Source organism: Ammospiza caudacuta, chromosome 8 (assembly GCF_027887145.1).
Source record: "Ammospiza caudacuta isolate bAmmCau1 chromosome 8, bAmmCau1.pri, whole genome shotgun sequence".
Taxonomy (NCBI): Eukaryota; Metazoa; Chordata; class Aves; order Passeriformes; family Passerellidae; genus Ammospiza; species Ammospiza caudacuta.
The window spans coordinates 43,242,761-43,259,631 of NC_080600.1; the positions used below are offsets into that span (position 1 = coordinate 43,242,761).

General features: G+C 48.1%; 1 protein-coding gene across 2 annotated transcripts in view; it reads left to right on the top strand.

The window, feature by feature from the left end:
* The window catches only part of GALNT13 (polypeptide N-acetylgalactosaminyltransferase 13), a 31,366-nt gene extending 19,844 nt beyond the window's left edge, over positions 1 to 11,522 (top strand). The window contains exons 9-11 of one of the 2 annotated variants that reach the window (XM_058809432.1): positions 1,669 to 1,767; positions 3,544 to 3,678; positions 11,191 to 11,522. In XM_058809432.1, the coding sequence (XP_058665415.1) occupies positions 1,669 to 1,767; positions 3,544 to 3,678; positions 11,191 to 11,331 (375 nt within the window). In that variant the 3' untranslated portion in view covers positions 11,332 to 11,522. Of the gene's footprint in view, positions 1 to 1,668; positions 1,768 to 3,543; positions 3,679 to 7,902; positions 8,089 to 11,190 lie in introns of those variants that run through there. The other variant, XM_058809431.1, reaches the window with a different exon arrangement.
* Positions 11,523 to 16,871: the final 5,349 nt, after the last annotated feature.

Below are 16,871 nucleotides of genomic sequence, written 5' to 3' on the forward strand. Positions count from 1 at the left end.
GAAATCAGCAATGCAGGAAACCAGTAAATAAAGGGAACCGGGAGTACAGGAAACCAATGAGTAAAGGAAAAACCAGTAGTAGAGGAAACCAGTAAGAACTGGAAACCTGTTAGTAAGGAATACCAGTAGGTACCAAAAACCAGCAAGTGCAGGAATCCAGTAAATACCACAAACCAGTAAGTAAAGAAATCAGTAAGTTCAGGGAACCAGGAGGTGTCCAGAGCCAGTGGATCCATTCCCAAGGGGATGAGATGGCTTTGGAGCCAAGACTCAGGTCCTGGAGTTCTTTTCTTATCTCTTTTTTTCTCTTGATTTCCATTTTTTAAGTCCTTATCAAGGAGAAGTTGCTGTTCCAAACATATTCCCTCTCCTTAAAAATCTCCCTTTAAATCAAGTGTCTATTCCAAATGTTCACCAGGCACATTTATCTCCCAAGTGGAGCAGGAGATTGGAAAAGTGAGGTTTGGCATTAATATTTTGACACAATGAATATGCAGCCCTTGAGGGGAACCTTCCATCATCATTAATTGCTTAGAAATGGCTTGTTTTGGATTTTTTAAAAGAAATGTTTGTTCACTGAGTGTTTTCCAGCCTGGAGCTGAGGGTCAAGGACATTCCTGGTAATCACAACATTCTGGGACCACCAGGAGCTGGAATTCCTTTCAATTTCAACAAATTCACAGTTAAAAATATTACATTGAGTTGTACCTACACCGCCTTTTAAAAGCTCTGGAATGGGTTGATTTGAGATGATGGAATAACAATCAAAGGATTTGGTGAGGGAATAACAATCCTGGAATAACACTCTGAGGAACAAATGGCTTTTTTTGACATCCAGGGAAGTGATTTCCCACTGAAATTTGCCATTGTAGGCAGGAATAAAAGGCACTGGAGGATTCAGGGTTTAATCCTGCCAAAATAAAGGGAAATGGGGGTTTCCAGCAAGGAAAGGACTTGTCTAAGGAATGTCAAATAAAGTGGGATTGTGGCACGTTGTCAGGCTGGAAAATGGGATGAGAAAGGCAGAAAGAAGTGATTAAAGCACCTGATGTGTGCAGTGTGCCTCAGTTCCCATGGAAACAGCAGCTCAGGCAGGAGCTGGGAATTAAAGCCCTGCCTGGCTGTTCCAGTGCAGCAGGAAAAGGGAATTGCAGCCTTAAAGCCCAGGGAGTAGCAGAGAAATGGGGGGGTTTTAAGGCATTGCAAGTGCATTTTTTGGACGTTTTCCTGCCTTGCAGAAGAGATTTGGGCAGGATTTGATGCATCCAGGCTGGAGCAGCATCATTAGCCCGTAAATGATCCGTGTCCTGCCCTGGATGGCTCCTCCTGGGCTCAAACCCAAGGAAAAATGGTGTAAATCAAAGGTGAGCAGCGCCAGGCCTCAAAGTGCATTTCCCAAGTGGATGCTTTGTTGTTTTCTGGGACCAACAGGGAGAAAAGGAATGGCAATTCCAACAGATTTGAGATAGTCATCCTGAATTCCCTCTTGGCCTGACATGGAATAATGAGAGGTGTCCCTGGCCATGGATGAGCTTGGGGCCACTTCCAGCCCAGACCATTCCCTGATTATTTGGGAATGTGATCTGTTCACAGATTGCAATTTTCTGCACAGATCTGGCAGGTCCAGGAAATATTTTAAGGAATGTTTCACCTCTTTGCTTTCTCCAGATCAGGAATGTTGAAACCAACCAGTGCTTGGACAACATGGGCCGCAAGGAGAACGAAAAAGTGGGATTTTTCAACTGCCATGGCATGGGAGGGAACCAGGTAAACAAAACCAGGGAAAAGTGGCTTTATTTGTCCAAGAATTCCTTTGGAATATTTTAAATATCTGTTTCAATTCTAGTTTAGATTTTGTCTGAAAGTAATAACAAAATAATCACTGAAAATTCCAAAATACATTTTATTTTGGGCTGAAGGATTTTAAGAGGACTCAGCGCCATTTTTTTTTAATTTCAGCTCCAGATTTTGGGGGAATATTGGTGCCCATCCATGGGAAGTGTCCCAGTGAATATATTGAATAGAATCCTGCTGTCATTTAATACTAAATTTAACACTCCAGACACAACCTTAAGGAAATGTGATCAGGAATTTGAATTTACTTTTGTAAAAATGAAATGGGCAGGAATCTCCATAAATGTTGCTGAATCCATCTATTCTGAATGTGTGTAGGGAAAATAAATATCCAGGATATTCATGGAAGTTCTTTAGTGGAATTCCAGTAGTGGGGGCCTGGGATGTTTCATTTGGAGGGGCTGGAAAGGGAGTAGAAAAGGGGATGGAATTCTTGGTCTTGTGACCAACAACACTGGGTTAATTAGGACAAAATTTGCATATTCCATTGTATATCCAAATTAGCATGGCTGCTTCATATGAGGTTTGGGATGTAAATTATGATTAAGGGACTTTCAAGCATATTTTAAATTAACTGCATTTTAATTAATTAGAATTTATTATTTATGAGCAGAATTTTCCAGGGGTGGTGCCAGCCTGGCACGGTCACAATTCCCTGGTAGCTCTGGTCTTGCAGACACCTGCTCCTGGCCACATTCCTGCTGGGAAAGGCTGGGATGCTCCATGTTCCCATCCCTGATTTATCCTGGATCTTCATCCCAGCTCCTGCCATCTCCTCCTGTCACTTCCTCCATCCTCACTGGAGCTTGGCCTCATTTCCCTGCTTTTTGGCTGGGAAAAGCTTTCCCATCCCCTGAATTCCCATGGATTTCTCCAGTGGAAAACCTTTCCATTTCCCTGAATTCCCATGGATTTCTCCAAGGGAGAACCTTCTCCTGAATTCCAATGGATTTCTCCAGTGGAGAACCTTTCCCTTCCCCTGAATTCCCATGGATTTCCCCAAGGGAGAACCTTTTCCTGAGTTCCCATGGATTTCTCCAGTGGAAAACCTTTTCCTTCCCCTGAATTCCCGTGGATTTCTCCAAGGGAGAACCTTGCCCTGAATTCCCATGGATTTCTCCAGTGGAAAACCTTTCCCTGAATTTCCATGGTTTCCTCCAGTAAAAAATCTTTCTCTTCCCCTGAATTCCCATGGATATCTCCAAGGGAGAACCTTTCCCTGAATTCCCATGGATTTCTCCAGGAGAAAACCTTTCCCTTCCCCTGAATTCCAATGGATATCTCCAAGGGAGAGCCTTCCCCTGAATTCTGGTGGATTTCTCCAAGGGAAAACCTTTCCCTTCCCCTGAATTCTGGTGGATTCCTCCAGTGGAAAACCTTTCCCTTCCCCTGAATGGGAAAACCTTTTTCTTCCTCTGAATTCCCATGGATTTCTCCAAGGAAAAACCTTTCCCTGAATTCCAATGGATTTCTCCAGTGGAAAACCTTTTCCTGAATTCCCATGGATTTCTCCAATGGAGAACCTTTCCCTTCCCCTGAATTCCAATGGATTTCTCCAGTGGAGAACCTTTTCCTTCCCCTGAATTCCCATGGGTTTCTCTGAGGAAGGGCTCCAGCTCTCCAGCCCGGGGTCCCTCCCAGGGCCAGGGTTGGGGTTCCCAGCCCTTTCCCAGCCCCTCTGTGTTCCAGGTGTTCTCCTACACGGCGGACAAGGAGATCCGCACGGACGACCTGTGCCTGGACGTGTCGCGGCTCAACGGCCCCGTCCTCATGCTCAAGTGCCACCACCTGAGGGGCAACCAGCTCTGGGAGTACGATGCTGAGGTACCCCGGGCCTGGGGGGTGGCACAATCCCAGCATCTCTGAGGCTGGAAAAGCATTCCAGGGTCATGGAGTCCCAGCTGTGCCCACCCTGTCCCCAGCCCAGAGCCCTGAGTGCCACCTCCAGAATTGCTGGGACACCCCCAGGGATGGGCACTGCAAACCTCCCTGGGCAGCTCCAATCCCATGGGGAAATTCCTGCTGCTGGCCACACACACCAAGGTTCCAGTTCCAAGCCAGCTCCTGGGGAGATCCTCCTGGGATTCGCCCAATTCCCTGTTTTCATCTCGCTTTAAACAATTCCCACAGGGATTTCCGTTCACACTGAGTGCCACCTCCAGGGATGGGCACTCCAAACCTCCCTGGGCAGCCCCTGCCAAGGCCTGGGCACCCTTTCTGTGGTATTGGTGAGGTTCCCCAGACAAAGGAGGAAAGAATGAATCTGACTCCCATGTTCTTAGAAGGCTAATTTATTATTTTATGTTACTATATTATATAAAAGAATGCTATACTAAAACTATACTGAAGAATACAGAAAGGATACAGACAGAAGGCTAAAAAGATCATAATGAAAATTCATGACTCTCTCCAGAGCCCTGACACAGCTGGGCTCTGTAGAGAGTAATGAATTTTTATTATAATAAATCATGAAATGGCCAATAAATAAAAACAATGGCAAATAAATAGAAACAACTCACATGAAACCAATCAAACAATGACCAGTTGGTAAACAATGTCCAAACCACATTCCAAAGCAGTAAAACACAGGAGAAGCAAATCAGATAATTATTGTTTGCATTTTTCTCTGAGGCTGCTCAGCTTCCCAGGAGCAAAATCCTGGGCAAAGAGATTTTTCCAGAAAATGTGATGGTGACACCCTTTCCATGGGGAAATTCCTGCTGGTGTCCACGCTGAGGCTGGAAAAGCCCTCCCAGGTCATCAGGACCGAGCTGTGCCCCATCCCCACCTTGTCCCCAGCCCAGCCACATCCAGGAATTCCTTGGGCACCTCCCCTCTTCCGGCCTGGAAGGCTGGAATTCTTCCAGTAAAATACACACACAGGGAATGTGCTGGTTTTTCCTTTAAATTGAGCAGAATTTCCCAGGAATGGTGTAAAACCCAGCTCAGCCATGAGATGGAGCTCCTAAAACAGGAATACTCCATGTTTTTATGGCATCTCCAAGGATTGGCTGCTTGTTCTCCTAGAAAACATCCCATTGTATTCCCTGTCCCTGGATTTATTGAGCAAAGCTTTTTGTTACCAATTTTTCTTGGAATATTCTGATTTCAACTACCCATTTTCCCTTTCATTTCATTAGTGCCATTATTATATATTTGTTAGTGTATTATTAACCTCCAAACATTCCTAATATCCAGGACTTTTTTTTGCCCAAGAAAACAACCAGCTGTGATATTCCAATTTTTTTTCCAAGAGAAATAATTGCAGGATATTTCCTGAATCCCTTGTATTCATTAATTTGATTTTCCAGTGGAATTACACTGATTTTTCCTTACCTTGCTTATTTAGGCATTGCATGGAGGGATTTTGGGTGGTTTCTAGGAATTTTTAGGAATTCTGGCTTGGCAATGGACAACAGGGCCACAGCTGGACATGAAATAATCCTAAAAAGGGGTTACTCTGAGGGATTTTTATGGAATTTTCTATGATTTCCTGCTACTATTATTTTTTTATAATCTCCTAATTTAATTTGTGGCATTTAAATACTGAATAGATTCCAGGCTCCCACACCTGGTGATTCCCGTTGTGACATCTGGGGAAACCTCTGGATGTGGAGAGGGATGAGATCCTGGGACGTGACACGCATGAAAGGATCCAGGGAAAAAATGAGGTTGGAAATGTGTCACAGCTGATAGGAGGGAGTTTAATTCCTTGTGGATGGATGGTGATGTCAGGGTTTGTTCCTGAAAAGCTCCTCAGGGTTTATTCCTGACAGATCCCTCAGGGTTTATTCCAAGGCTGCCAGAGCTCCAGGAGTGTTTGCACAATGCTCTCAGGGATAGGATGGGATTGTTGGGATATCCTGGCAGGGCCAGGGTTTGGATCATTGATCCCTGTGGATCCCTCCCTGCTCAGAATTCCATGATTTTTTTCCTGGATAATTGCCACTGTTTGTCCCCAATTGCGGTGTCCCTGCAAAGCTGTGGAATTTCCATCCAGGGAGAGCTGAGGGGCTGCACAAAAAATGTTCCTTGGATCACTGACTCCGCTTTCCTTCTGTCTTCCCTTCCCTCAGTATTTTGGTAAATGGGAGTATAGCTTTGAGGTAAGTCTGGTGCAATCCCTGTGCCAACTCCCAATCCCTGGAATAGCTCCTGTAGCAGTTCCCTCACTCCGTGCTTCTCCATAGCTGCTGCTCCAACATTCCAGAGCTTCCCGTCCCCTGAGCCAGCCTGGGAGAGCTGGGAATGTTCCCCTGGAGAGGGGAAGGATGCAGGAAAACCTCAGAGCCCCTGGCAGGGCCTGAAGGGGCTCCAGGAGAGCTGAGAGGGACTGGGGAAGAGGGATGGAGGGACAGGAGCCAGGGAATCCCAGAGGGCAGGGATGGGTGGGACATTGGGAATTGGGAATTCCTGGCTGGGCTGGGATTGCCAGAGCAGCTGGGGCTGCCCCTGGATCCCTGGCAGTGCCCAAGGCCTGGAAGGTGTCCCTGCCATAGCAGGGGTGGATGGGATGGGATTTAAGGGCTTTCCACCCCAAACCATTCCATGAATCCACATACCAGAAAAGCCTGTTCAGATTCCCACATTCCTGTTTATCCCCATGTGAGGAATCTGCCACCTTTGGATATTTCATATCCTGTGAACACCAGAGAGAGAGAATTCCAAGTCCTGTACTGATGGGCCTCTGCTTTCCCTGGAAGGGCTGATGGACAGGAGGGAACAGGGAGTGCTGATCCAGAGGGATCCAGCACTGCTGTCCCTGCCCGTGACTCCAAGTGACATTTTAGGGACACTGGGCTCTGGTATTTTTAGTGGCTGCTTTATCCTCACACCACTTTTTCCATTCCCAAGCCAAAACCATGGAAAAGGAGTGGGTGAGGGATGTGGGAAGAGCATTCCACCTCAGTGATGGGGTGACAATGGCGAGAATTTAGGGAAGTGGAAGCTCCCCTTCATCTCACCCCACCTGGAAATGGCACCGGAAAGGAACAGCTGGAAATGTGGGAAAGAAAAAAAACCTCATAAATGTTTAATGAATTCTGGTTTTAATTGTGTAATTCCCAAATGGGGTTTAGGGTGGTTTGTGCAGGAAAAACCCCATCTGTGCCCACATCTTTCCAGTGGGGAATCACAGCCATCCTAGGGGCTGGAGAGGCAGGATTGGAGGCCACTCTCCATGATGGACCTTGGGAATGGGCTCAAGAGCAGGGAGGAAATTTTGGGATATTTGTGCAGAACAAAACCCATCTCTGTCTGGATCTTCCCAATGGGGAATTGCAACAACCCAAGGGGTTGGAGGAGTACGACTGGGAGCCACAGTCTGGATCATGGGAATGCTCTCAAGAGCAGGGAGGACATTTTGGGATTTTTCTAGGAAAACCCCATCTCTGCCTGGATCTTCTCAGCAGGGAATTGCAGCAATCCAGGGGGTTGGAGGGGCAGGACTGGGAGCCACGCTCTATGCTGGATTATGGGAATGCTCTCAAAAGCAAGGTGGAAGTTTGGGGATATTTCTACCCAATAGAATATTAGATAGAAATATGTCAAATATGTGGATCTGTGGATCTTCCCAGGTGGGGATCTTCCCAGCAGGTGTTTGTAGCAATCCAAGGGTGGGGAGAACGAGCTACAGCCCACTCTGGATCATGGGAATGCTCTAAAGAGCAAGGTGGAAGTTTTGGGGTATTTTTAGGAAAACCCCATCTCTGCCTGGATCTTCCCAATGGGGAATTGCAGCAATCTGAGGGTAGGGAGAACAGGACTGGGAGCCACAATGTGGATCACGAGAATGCTCTCAAGAGCAAGGTGGAAGTTTTGGGATATTTGTGCTAGGAAAACCCCATCTGTGGATCTTCCCAGCAGGGAATTGCAGCAATCCAAGGATAGGGACTGGGAGCCACAATCTAGATCATGGGAATGCTCTCCAGAGCAGGGAGGAGATTTTGTGTGCAATTCCCTCCGCCCATCCGCGTCTGTCCCCGGCGCATTCCCATCCCGCTCTCCACGAACGATTCCCGGTTTTCCGCGCCATTCCCGCTCTTGCAGAGGCGCACGTTCCTGCACATCATCACGCAGTCGTGCCTGACGCTGGGCAGGGTGGAGGACGACTCCCAGGGCCCCACGGTGGAGGCCTGCGACGGGAGCCCCCTGCAGACCTGGAGCCTCAGGAATTACTCCCGCCTGGAAGTCTTTAGGAAGGTTTACTCCAGCCCCACGGATTACTTCCTGTAGGGCCATCGGGACTGGGAGCAGAGCTGGGATGTGGTAAGGAATTGCCAGGGAATCTTCCTGCTCCGGGCTCTGCTGGAGGAGCTCGCCGGAGTTCCTGTCTTGTTTTAGTTTTGGGTGCGAGTTTTGTATTTTTGAACATTTTTTTGACGGTTCCGCGAGTGTTCGTTTTTCACGGAGTTCGTAGATCTTCGTGGAATGTTTCAGGGAATCGAACGAGAATTTTTGAAACACTTTTTCACACAGTTTTCATTATTCCCTGAAATTTTCCCTGACATTTTCCGTGAAATTTTCTATGAAATTTTCATGGATCTTTTGTAGAATTTTCATAGAATTTTCTAACAATTTTTCATATAATTTTTCAGATAATTTTCTAGCAATTTTTCATAGATTTTTCATACAATTATTTAATAAAATTTTCATACAATTATTTAATAAAATTTTCATATAATTATTTCATAAATTTTTCATAAAATTTTCATACAATTATTTAATAGAATTTTTCATGGAATTTCCACAGAATGTTGATTTAATTTTTTGTAGAATTTTAATAAAATTTTGATAGAAATTTCATAAAATCTTTTTTTTTCTATAGAATTTTCATATAATTTAATATAATTTTTCATATCAATTTTTTTCTATAAAACAAGACAAGTTTATTTTATAGCTGTAGGATAGAAGAGATGTTTAGTGTTAGCTTTTAGTTTTTAATAATTATTAGTTACTAGTAATTATTAGTCTTAGTTATTGTTAGTTTTAATGAATTTTGGATGAATTAAACTCCCTTGATCTCTTGTCACCGTGATTGTTCCAGTCTGCAGGAGCTGAAGATTTAGTTCCTATTCCCAGACATAAAAATAATTCCAGTTGCAAAATATTTTCTCAAAAAGGTTCCACTTTTCCTAGGATTTTCCATGGATTTTTCCTAGAATTTTCCTAGAATTTGTTAATTTTTATAGATTTTTTTTTCCCCCTGTACTTTTCATGGAATTCTTCCCATTCAGTGGAGTAGCACAGGGAGATGGGTGGTAGGAAAACCAAATTCCTTGTTGGAATTTCCCACCAGTTTAGTTGGAACACTAGAAAAAAGTCTTTCTTTATATCTATATATATTTAATATTATATATATATGGGTATTTATTTTGTAATTTTTATTTCTATATAAAATTAAAATATATAAAACTATAATAGTTATAAATTTACACTCATAAACACCCATATGTTTATTATGTAATATATAAGCATAATGCTATATTTTTCAGTAAATATAATATTATATAGAAATATTATAAATAATGAACATAAATAGAGTTTATGAGCCCTGAGAGCATCAGACTGTTGTGAAAATAATTCCTGATTTTCCTTCAGTTAGGACTATTATTATTTTATTTTAGTTTATATTTTATATTATTCTCTTCTGTATTATTTTATATTATTTTATATATATCATATTTTATATTATTCTGGATTATATTATTTTTTCTAATTTTAGTCCCTTAAATTTTGTATTCTTTTACTTTTTATATTTGTTTATATTGCACATAATATATATTATAGTCATCTATATTCTTTAATGTATTATTTTTATATTATCTATAATCTTATCTTTCATATTAATTTTTTTCTATAATTTATTCTTTTTATAATTTTTTGATATTATATCAATGTTTATCCTCCTGGGTGAGCCCAAGACCTCAAACAGCTCCCACAATTCCAGCCCCTCTATCCCTGAGGAGATCCCAAGGTTTGACATCAGCCTGGGCTGTTTGGGATAAATTTTGGAGTTAATTCCTCCTTTCCTGAGGATTTTCCTGCCCATCCTGGTTTTCCCTGTTTGTTCCCTTGCCATAGAATCGGGCTCTGCTCCAGTGGATTATCTGCAGACAGGATTTCCACCCTGAAGTTCCCCATTCCCAGGGATCTTGGGAGAGCTGGGAATGTTCCCCTGGAGAAGGGAAGGCTCCAGGGAGAGCTTCCAGAACATTCCAGGGCCTGAAGGGGCTCCAGGAGAGCTGCAGAGGGGCTGGGGACAAGGGATGGAGGGACAGGAGCCAGGGAATGGCTCCCAGTGCCAGAGGGCAGGGATGGGTGGGACACTGGGAACTGGGAATTCCTGCCTGGCAGGGTGGGCAGGCCCTGGCACAATCCCAGGGGATGGTGGTGGGAATGCTCCCGGCTCAGCTGGGACTGAACCTCTCTGGTGTTGTTTAAGGACAGAATTTCCTGTTTAACTTCCTGGGATTTCTCTGGGAATTTGTTCTCCCTGTGGAGCAGGTGGTGTTTTGTTCCCTCCAATTCTTTTTGTGTCTTCTAATTCTCCCATCCCTCAGAAATGTGGGATCAGAGGAGGTGTCCCAAGAAGGAAAAATGCCCTGGGAACAGCAGAATTTCCATGGAATACTGAGCAAATACATTCCCATCAGCACCAAAAATTTCCTGCTCTGGTCCCAAACATTCCATGTGTCCATGGCCATGGCGACCAAACTCCTCCATCCAGCAGCTGTGCCTTGGAAAGACAAGATTTCCTTGGAGTTCTCTTCCCTTTGCTGAGGGGTTTGTTGGTTCCGCAGAGGGAGGAGCAGGGTGGTGGGGATGTCCTGGAGCTCCAGCAGATTTGCTCCAGTGACCAAACCTGGCCTGAAATGCCAGAAAATTGCAATTTCCCGGGTGGAATTCTGTGGTGGTGTTCACAGGGGTCCCAGGATGAGGGGAGAGATGAGAATGTTGGCTCCATGTTTCAGAAGGCTGATTGATTATTTTATGATATATATTATATTAAAACTATACTAAAAGAATAGAAGAAAGGATTTCATCAGAAGGCTTGCAAGGAATGGAATGATAATAAAATCTTGTGACTGACCAGAGAGTCCGAGACAGCTGGCTGTGATTGGCCATTAATTAGAAACAGGCACATGATACCAATCCCAGATGCACCTGTTGCATCCCACAGCAGCAGATAATTATTTTCTTTCTTTTCCTCTGAGGCTTCTCAGCTTCTCAGGAGAAAAAATCCCGGCAAAGGGATTTTTCAGAGAATATCACAGCTACAGAATTCCAGTGGCATGCTGTGTTCTCAGCAGGAATTCTCTGTCCCCCCCCTTGCAGAAGCTCACCCTGAGGCACCTGAACAGCAACCAGTGCCTGGCGGAGCCGTCGGACGAGGACCGGCTGGTGCCCACCGTGCGCGACTGCGGCGGCGGCCGCGCCCAGCAGTGGCTGCTGCGCAACATGACCCTGCCGGCGTGATCGCCTCGTCCCGCTGCTCCCGCTGCTCCCAGCGGTGCCAGCCCGCTCCCGGCCCCGGCACAGGCACCCCCAGCAGGGGCTCCCGGTGCCGCCGGGCCCTCGGACTCCTCAGGCGATCCAGCATCGGCTGGTACCGACAGCAGCGGGCTCCAGGCTCCAGAGGCAGCGGCTGACCCTGGAGAGGTTGGGATAGGGAGGAGTTGCTGTCGCCCCAGAGATTCCAGAGGCACCTTGGAGAAGTTGGGATAGGGAGGTGTCGCTGTCACTCCAGAGATTCCAGAGGCACCTTGGAGAAGTTGGGATAGGGAGGTGTCACTGTCACTCCAGAGATTCCAGAGGCACCAGTTCACCTTGGAGAAGTTGGGATATGGAGGTGTCGCTGTCACTCCAGAGATTCCAGAGGCGCCAGTTCACCTTGGAGAAGTTGGGATAGGGAGGTGTCGCTGTCGCTCCAGAGATTCCAGAGGCACCAGTTCACCTTGGAGAAGTTGGGATATGGAGGTGTCACTGTCACCCCAGAGATTCCAGAGGCATCATTTCACCTTGGAGAAGTTGGGATAGGGAGGAGTTGCTGTCACCCCAGAGATTCCAGAGGCATCATCTCACCTTGGAGAAGTTGGGATAGGTGGGGTGTTACTGTCACTCCAGAGGCATCATCTGACCTTGGAGATAGGGAGGTGTTGCTGTCACTCCAGAGGTGTCATCTGACCTTGGAGAAGTTGGGATATGGAGGTGTCACTGTCACCCCAGAGATTCCAGAGGCATCATTTCACCTTGGAGAAGTTGGGATAGGGAGGTGTCGCTGTCACTCCAGAGATTCCAGAGGCACCAGTTCACCTTGGAGAAATTGGGACATGGAGGCATTGCTGTCACTCCAGAGGCACCAGTTCACCTTGGAGAAGTTGGGATAGGGAGGCATTGCTGTCCCTCCAGAGATTCCAGAGGCACCTTGGAGAAGGTGGGATATGGAGGTGTCACTGTCATGTGTCACCACGGAGAGGTGGCCCATCCTAAAGGCCCTGTGGCACCAGCTGGCACTGGGAGCCATCCTGGGAGGTGTGGCCCGAGCTGATGGGATGTGCTGGGCTCTCCTGGAGGAGATCCTGGAGAATATCCTGGGGAATGTTGGGTGTTCTCTCGTGCCCCGTGGGATCTGACAGCACCAAAGCTTCTTGGGTCGTGCTGGGAAACAACGGGATCCAGCGCTGGGAAAAGCAGGCCAAGGAACTCCAACAGATGAGGCCACAGGAGACACAGGAATGCCGAGGGGAAGGAGTGACACTCGTGGGACCTCGGGGTGGCACGGAGGGAGCTGTCCCCTCCTCCCATGGGATCAGAACTGGGTCCAGACCTGGGGCTCAGGGAACACCTGGTAGAACCAAACCTGACACCTCTGGAGCTTGGAGGGTCTCCATCCCTCCATCCCAATGCATCCACGAGTCCCTGCATCCCAGCCCTGCCCCTGGATCCGCTCCCAGCTCTGCCTCCAGGTGTTCCTGGAATCACAGGGGCTCCTTCCTGGTTTCAGGAATTTGGGGGCTGCATCCTTGTGTGGGTGTTCCCAAAGCACTGCTGGCCCTCAGGAGCTGCTCCTGCTGGGATGTGGGGACAGGGAGCTCCTGTGGGAGCCACCCCGAGTGCAGCTGTGGCCCTCTGGGCTGGGATTCTGGCAATTCTCACTGCCCAGAGGGTTCAGGAGACTGAAATCCCAGGGCAGTGGGATCCCAGCATGGGTAAGTGGGGAAATATTTCCCAGGATTTCCCTCACAATCCCCAAAAATCTCTGTAAATGCACTGGGTCATTAAAAATGCTGGTATTTTCTGTATCTGCTGTGGTGGTCCTGGATTCATCCTGGGGTTCGTGGATGGTGTAAATGACAGGGTATTTGCTGGATACTGAGCATTAAATGGGAAGCAGGAGGGGGTTCAGCTGGGAAAGGGATTGCTGGGCATCCATGGAGCTGGAATATCCTGGATTAACTCAGATTGGTGCTCATCTCCACCCTCCTGCCCCAATATTCCTGCTCCTCATCCTCCAGAAATACAAAATGTGATTTAAAAATCCCCCAGAAAAGGGGGAGTTTTTATTCTTTGTAAAAAGAGCAGGAAAACATCAGGATCAAATTTAACCAGGAATTTCCATGCAGGAAGAGAGGAATAATTAATAAATAAAAGGGGGAGGTGGGGAATGTCCTGGGGACAGTGGGACAGGGCAGTGTCACCTGCCTGTGGAGCACCCCTGGCTCCAGGGGGGGACAGCTCCACATTCCCAACGCTGCCCTGTCCCATCCCAAGGCTCCTTGACGTTGGAACCAGAGCTATTTACAAAATTAGGATTTTATAAATAGAGCTTCTATATTAATACATAATTCTGTAATTCATCCTACACTGCTGCAGTGCCCTTCAATCAAGCAAATCACAAAAGGGCTAATTAACAACTCATTTAATGAGATTCCCCACATCCAGAGTTGCTTCCTTGTCCAAAAACCATGGAAAAACCCCAACTAAAACCCCTTTTCTCAGTAATTCCTGTTCCAGGTTGTCCTTGCAGGTGTCTGGGGGGTTGGAGCTGCAGGTGACACCAAACCCTGGTGAGGCCCAGCCTCCCCTGCTGGTAATTAAAGCCCTTAGAGGTAATTAACTGCTCCTGTTAATGATGGGCTGCGGAGCCTGGGAATGAATCACCCAATAATCCCTTTGGGAGGGATGAATGCAGGCACCGAGGTATTTCCCCTTTTTTTTGGGATTTCTCAGAAATGGCAATAATTAGGATTGACAGAAAATTACAGAGAGGGAACCAACCTCCATCTCATTTCCCTGGAAATATGATTTGTCCCTTTTTTTGGGATTTATTTAAGGGATTTAGGGATTCATCCAGAGGGATATTAGGATATTTTTGAGGAATATCCTGGTATTGGTGCCATGACTGCCTGCTCCGACTCCCATTTCAAACTGGAAATGATTTTTCCATGGGAAAACAGCAGGATCTGCCCTCAAATCCACATCCCCAGGCAGTGGGATTGGCAGAGACAGGTTTGGGAATGTCTCTATTAATTCAGGGAACACATAATTAATTTCATCATTTCATTTGTCATCATCCCCACATCAGCTAAAGCCTGGAAAAGCCTCCCGGTGCAGAAATCAGGGAATTGCTGCGTGGCTGCTGTGGGGATCTAAACATCTCAAAAACTTAAAATCAAATTCAATGAAGGTAAAAATGGGATAAAAGGGAATGGGATGGAATGGAATGGAAAGAAGAAATGGAATTGCAGGGAAAGGAGGCCCAGGGGGAACTCCTGCCCAGGTGAGTTTAAATGGATCTAAATACAAACCTCGGGCCTGGGATGGCAGCAGGCAGGGGAAGGGTGGGTTTGTGGGATAATCAGCACAGGGAGGATGAGGAGCTGCTGGAGAGTCCAGGGGAGCCCCTGGAGCCAGGCTGGGAGAGCTGGGAATGTTCTCCTGGAGAAGGGAAGGCTCCAGGCAGAGCTCAGAGCCCCTGGCAGGGCCTGAAGGGGCTCCAGCAGAGCTGAGAGGGACCGGGGACAAGGGATGGAGGGACAGGAGCCAGGGAATGGCTCCCAGAGCCAGAGGGCAGGGATGGGTGGGACACTGGGAACTGGGAATTCCTGGCTGGGCTGGGATTGCCAGAGCAGCTGGGGCTGCCCCTGGATCCCTGGCAGTGCCCAGGGCCAGGCTGGAGCAGCTGGGACAGGGGGAGTGTCCCTGCACACCAGGATCAGCTGGGAATTCCATCATTCCAGGAGAACAGCTCTGCCAGGGCTGCCTGGAGCAGCCTCCTGTCCCCAGGACCCTTTGGGTGACGCTGTTCCATGTTCACCACTCCTTTCCCACTCCCACTGTTCCCTCATCCCACCCCGGCTGGCAGAACATGCTGGGAATGTGCTCATCCTCCTAAAAGCAATGAGGATTTTAATTGCAGTAATTACAGGGAATGGCTCCCCTTGGATTGTCACTGTCACATTGGGATGGATCACAGGGAATCTTTGCCCAATTCCAGCCCAGGGAGAGGCCTCTGGGAAAACAGGAGGGATGGAGAAAGGAGAATAGGAGAGGGGAAGCTGGCAAGGCTGCTGGATCTGTGAGCCAGGAGGGTTCTGGCAGCGTGGCCAGAGTTTGGGATGAATTCCATACAAAATTTCCTTGAATTGGGTGGGAAAATTAACAGGCATTGTGTCACTGTCAGGAAAAAAAGAGCGGGGAACTGGAGAAATTGGGAATAGAAAAGAGTAAAGTGTGAAACTAAATCAATTTTCTGGCAAAAAAAAAAAAAAAAAAAAGCTGGAATAGAAATGCAGTGGCCAGAAAAATCCTTGAGAATCAGTTCTGAGGAAGGTGATGGTTAAAAAGTGAAGTGTGGCTGGGCTTTATCCCATGGTTAAAGCTGCCAATCCAAGCTTTGTCTGGAGCTGGTGGCAGCAGTTCTACAGCAGGAGTGGGTGAGGAGGACCCTTGGATACAGCCTGGCCCTTTGGAGCACCACCAGCCCCCTTCCCACCCAACTGCTCCACAATTCCCTGGGCATTTATCCACATTTTGGGGCTCCTTTCCTGCTTCCCACCAGTCCTGGATCAGGGCTGAGCTCTGTGGCTTCTCTCAGGGAAATTGTTCCCGGCTGGAAGGGGCTGTGTCCCCTCTGTGTGCTGGCAGGGCTGCCTGGCTGCCGTGGGCATCTAAACGTCTCAAAAACTTAAAATGGAATGCAATAAAGGTAAAAACGGGATAAAGGGGGATGGGATGGGATGGGATGGGATGGGATGGGATGGGATGGGATGGGATGGGATAGAATAGAATAGAATAGAATAGAATAGAATAGAATAGAATAGAATAGAATAGAATAGAATAGAATAGAATAGAATAGAATAGAATAGAATAGGAGAGGGAGGAGGAGGGATGGAGGCCCGGGGGAGGATGCTGGGGAGAGGAAGATGAGGAGGAAGATGATGATACCGGGGGGAGGAGGATGAGTGAAGGATGCTGAGGATGAAGATGCAGAGCGCACCGAGGCTGCGGAGGGCGGGCTGTGCGCGGGGTCGCTGAGACGCGCAGGGTCGCGGGGCGGTGCGGGCTCCAGGGGCGGTGCGGGGGGAGTGTCGCTGCGCGGGGCGGTGCGGGGCGGTGCGGGGCGGTGCGGGGGGAGTGTCGCTGCGCGGGGCGGTGCGGGCTCCAGGGGCGGTGCGGGGGGAGTGTCGCTGCGCGGGGCGGTGCGGGATCCAGGGGCGGTGCGGGGGGAGTGTCGCTGCGCGGGGCGGTGCGGGGGGAGTGTCGCTGCGCGGGGCGGTGCCGCCCTGCCCGGGGCCGCTGCCGGCGGCTCCGCGTGGGAGGCGGCGGCGCCGGGCGGAGGCTCCGCGGCCGCGGCGCGGCGGGGCCGGGCGGGCTGCGCGGGGGATGCGGAGCTGAGCGGGGCTGTGCGGACTGCGGGGTGTGAGGGGCTGCGCGGGGTGTTGGTGACTGCGCGGCTTTTGCCGGCCGCGCGGGTGCTGGGGACCGCGCGGGTTTTGCCGGCTGTGAGGTTGTCG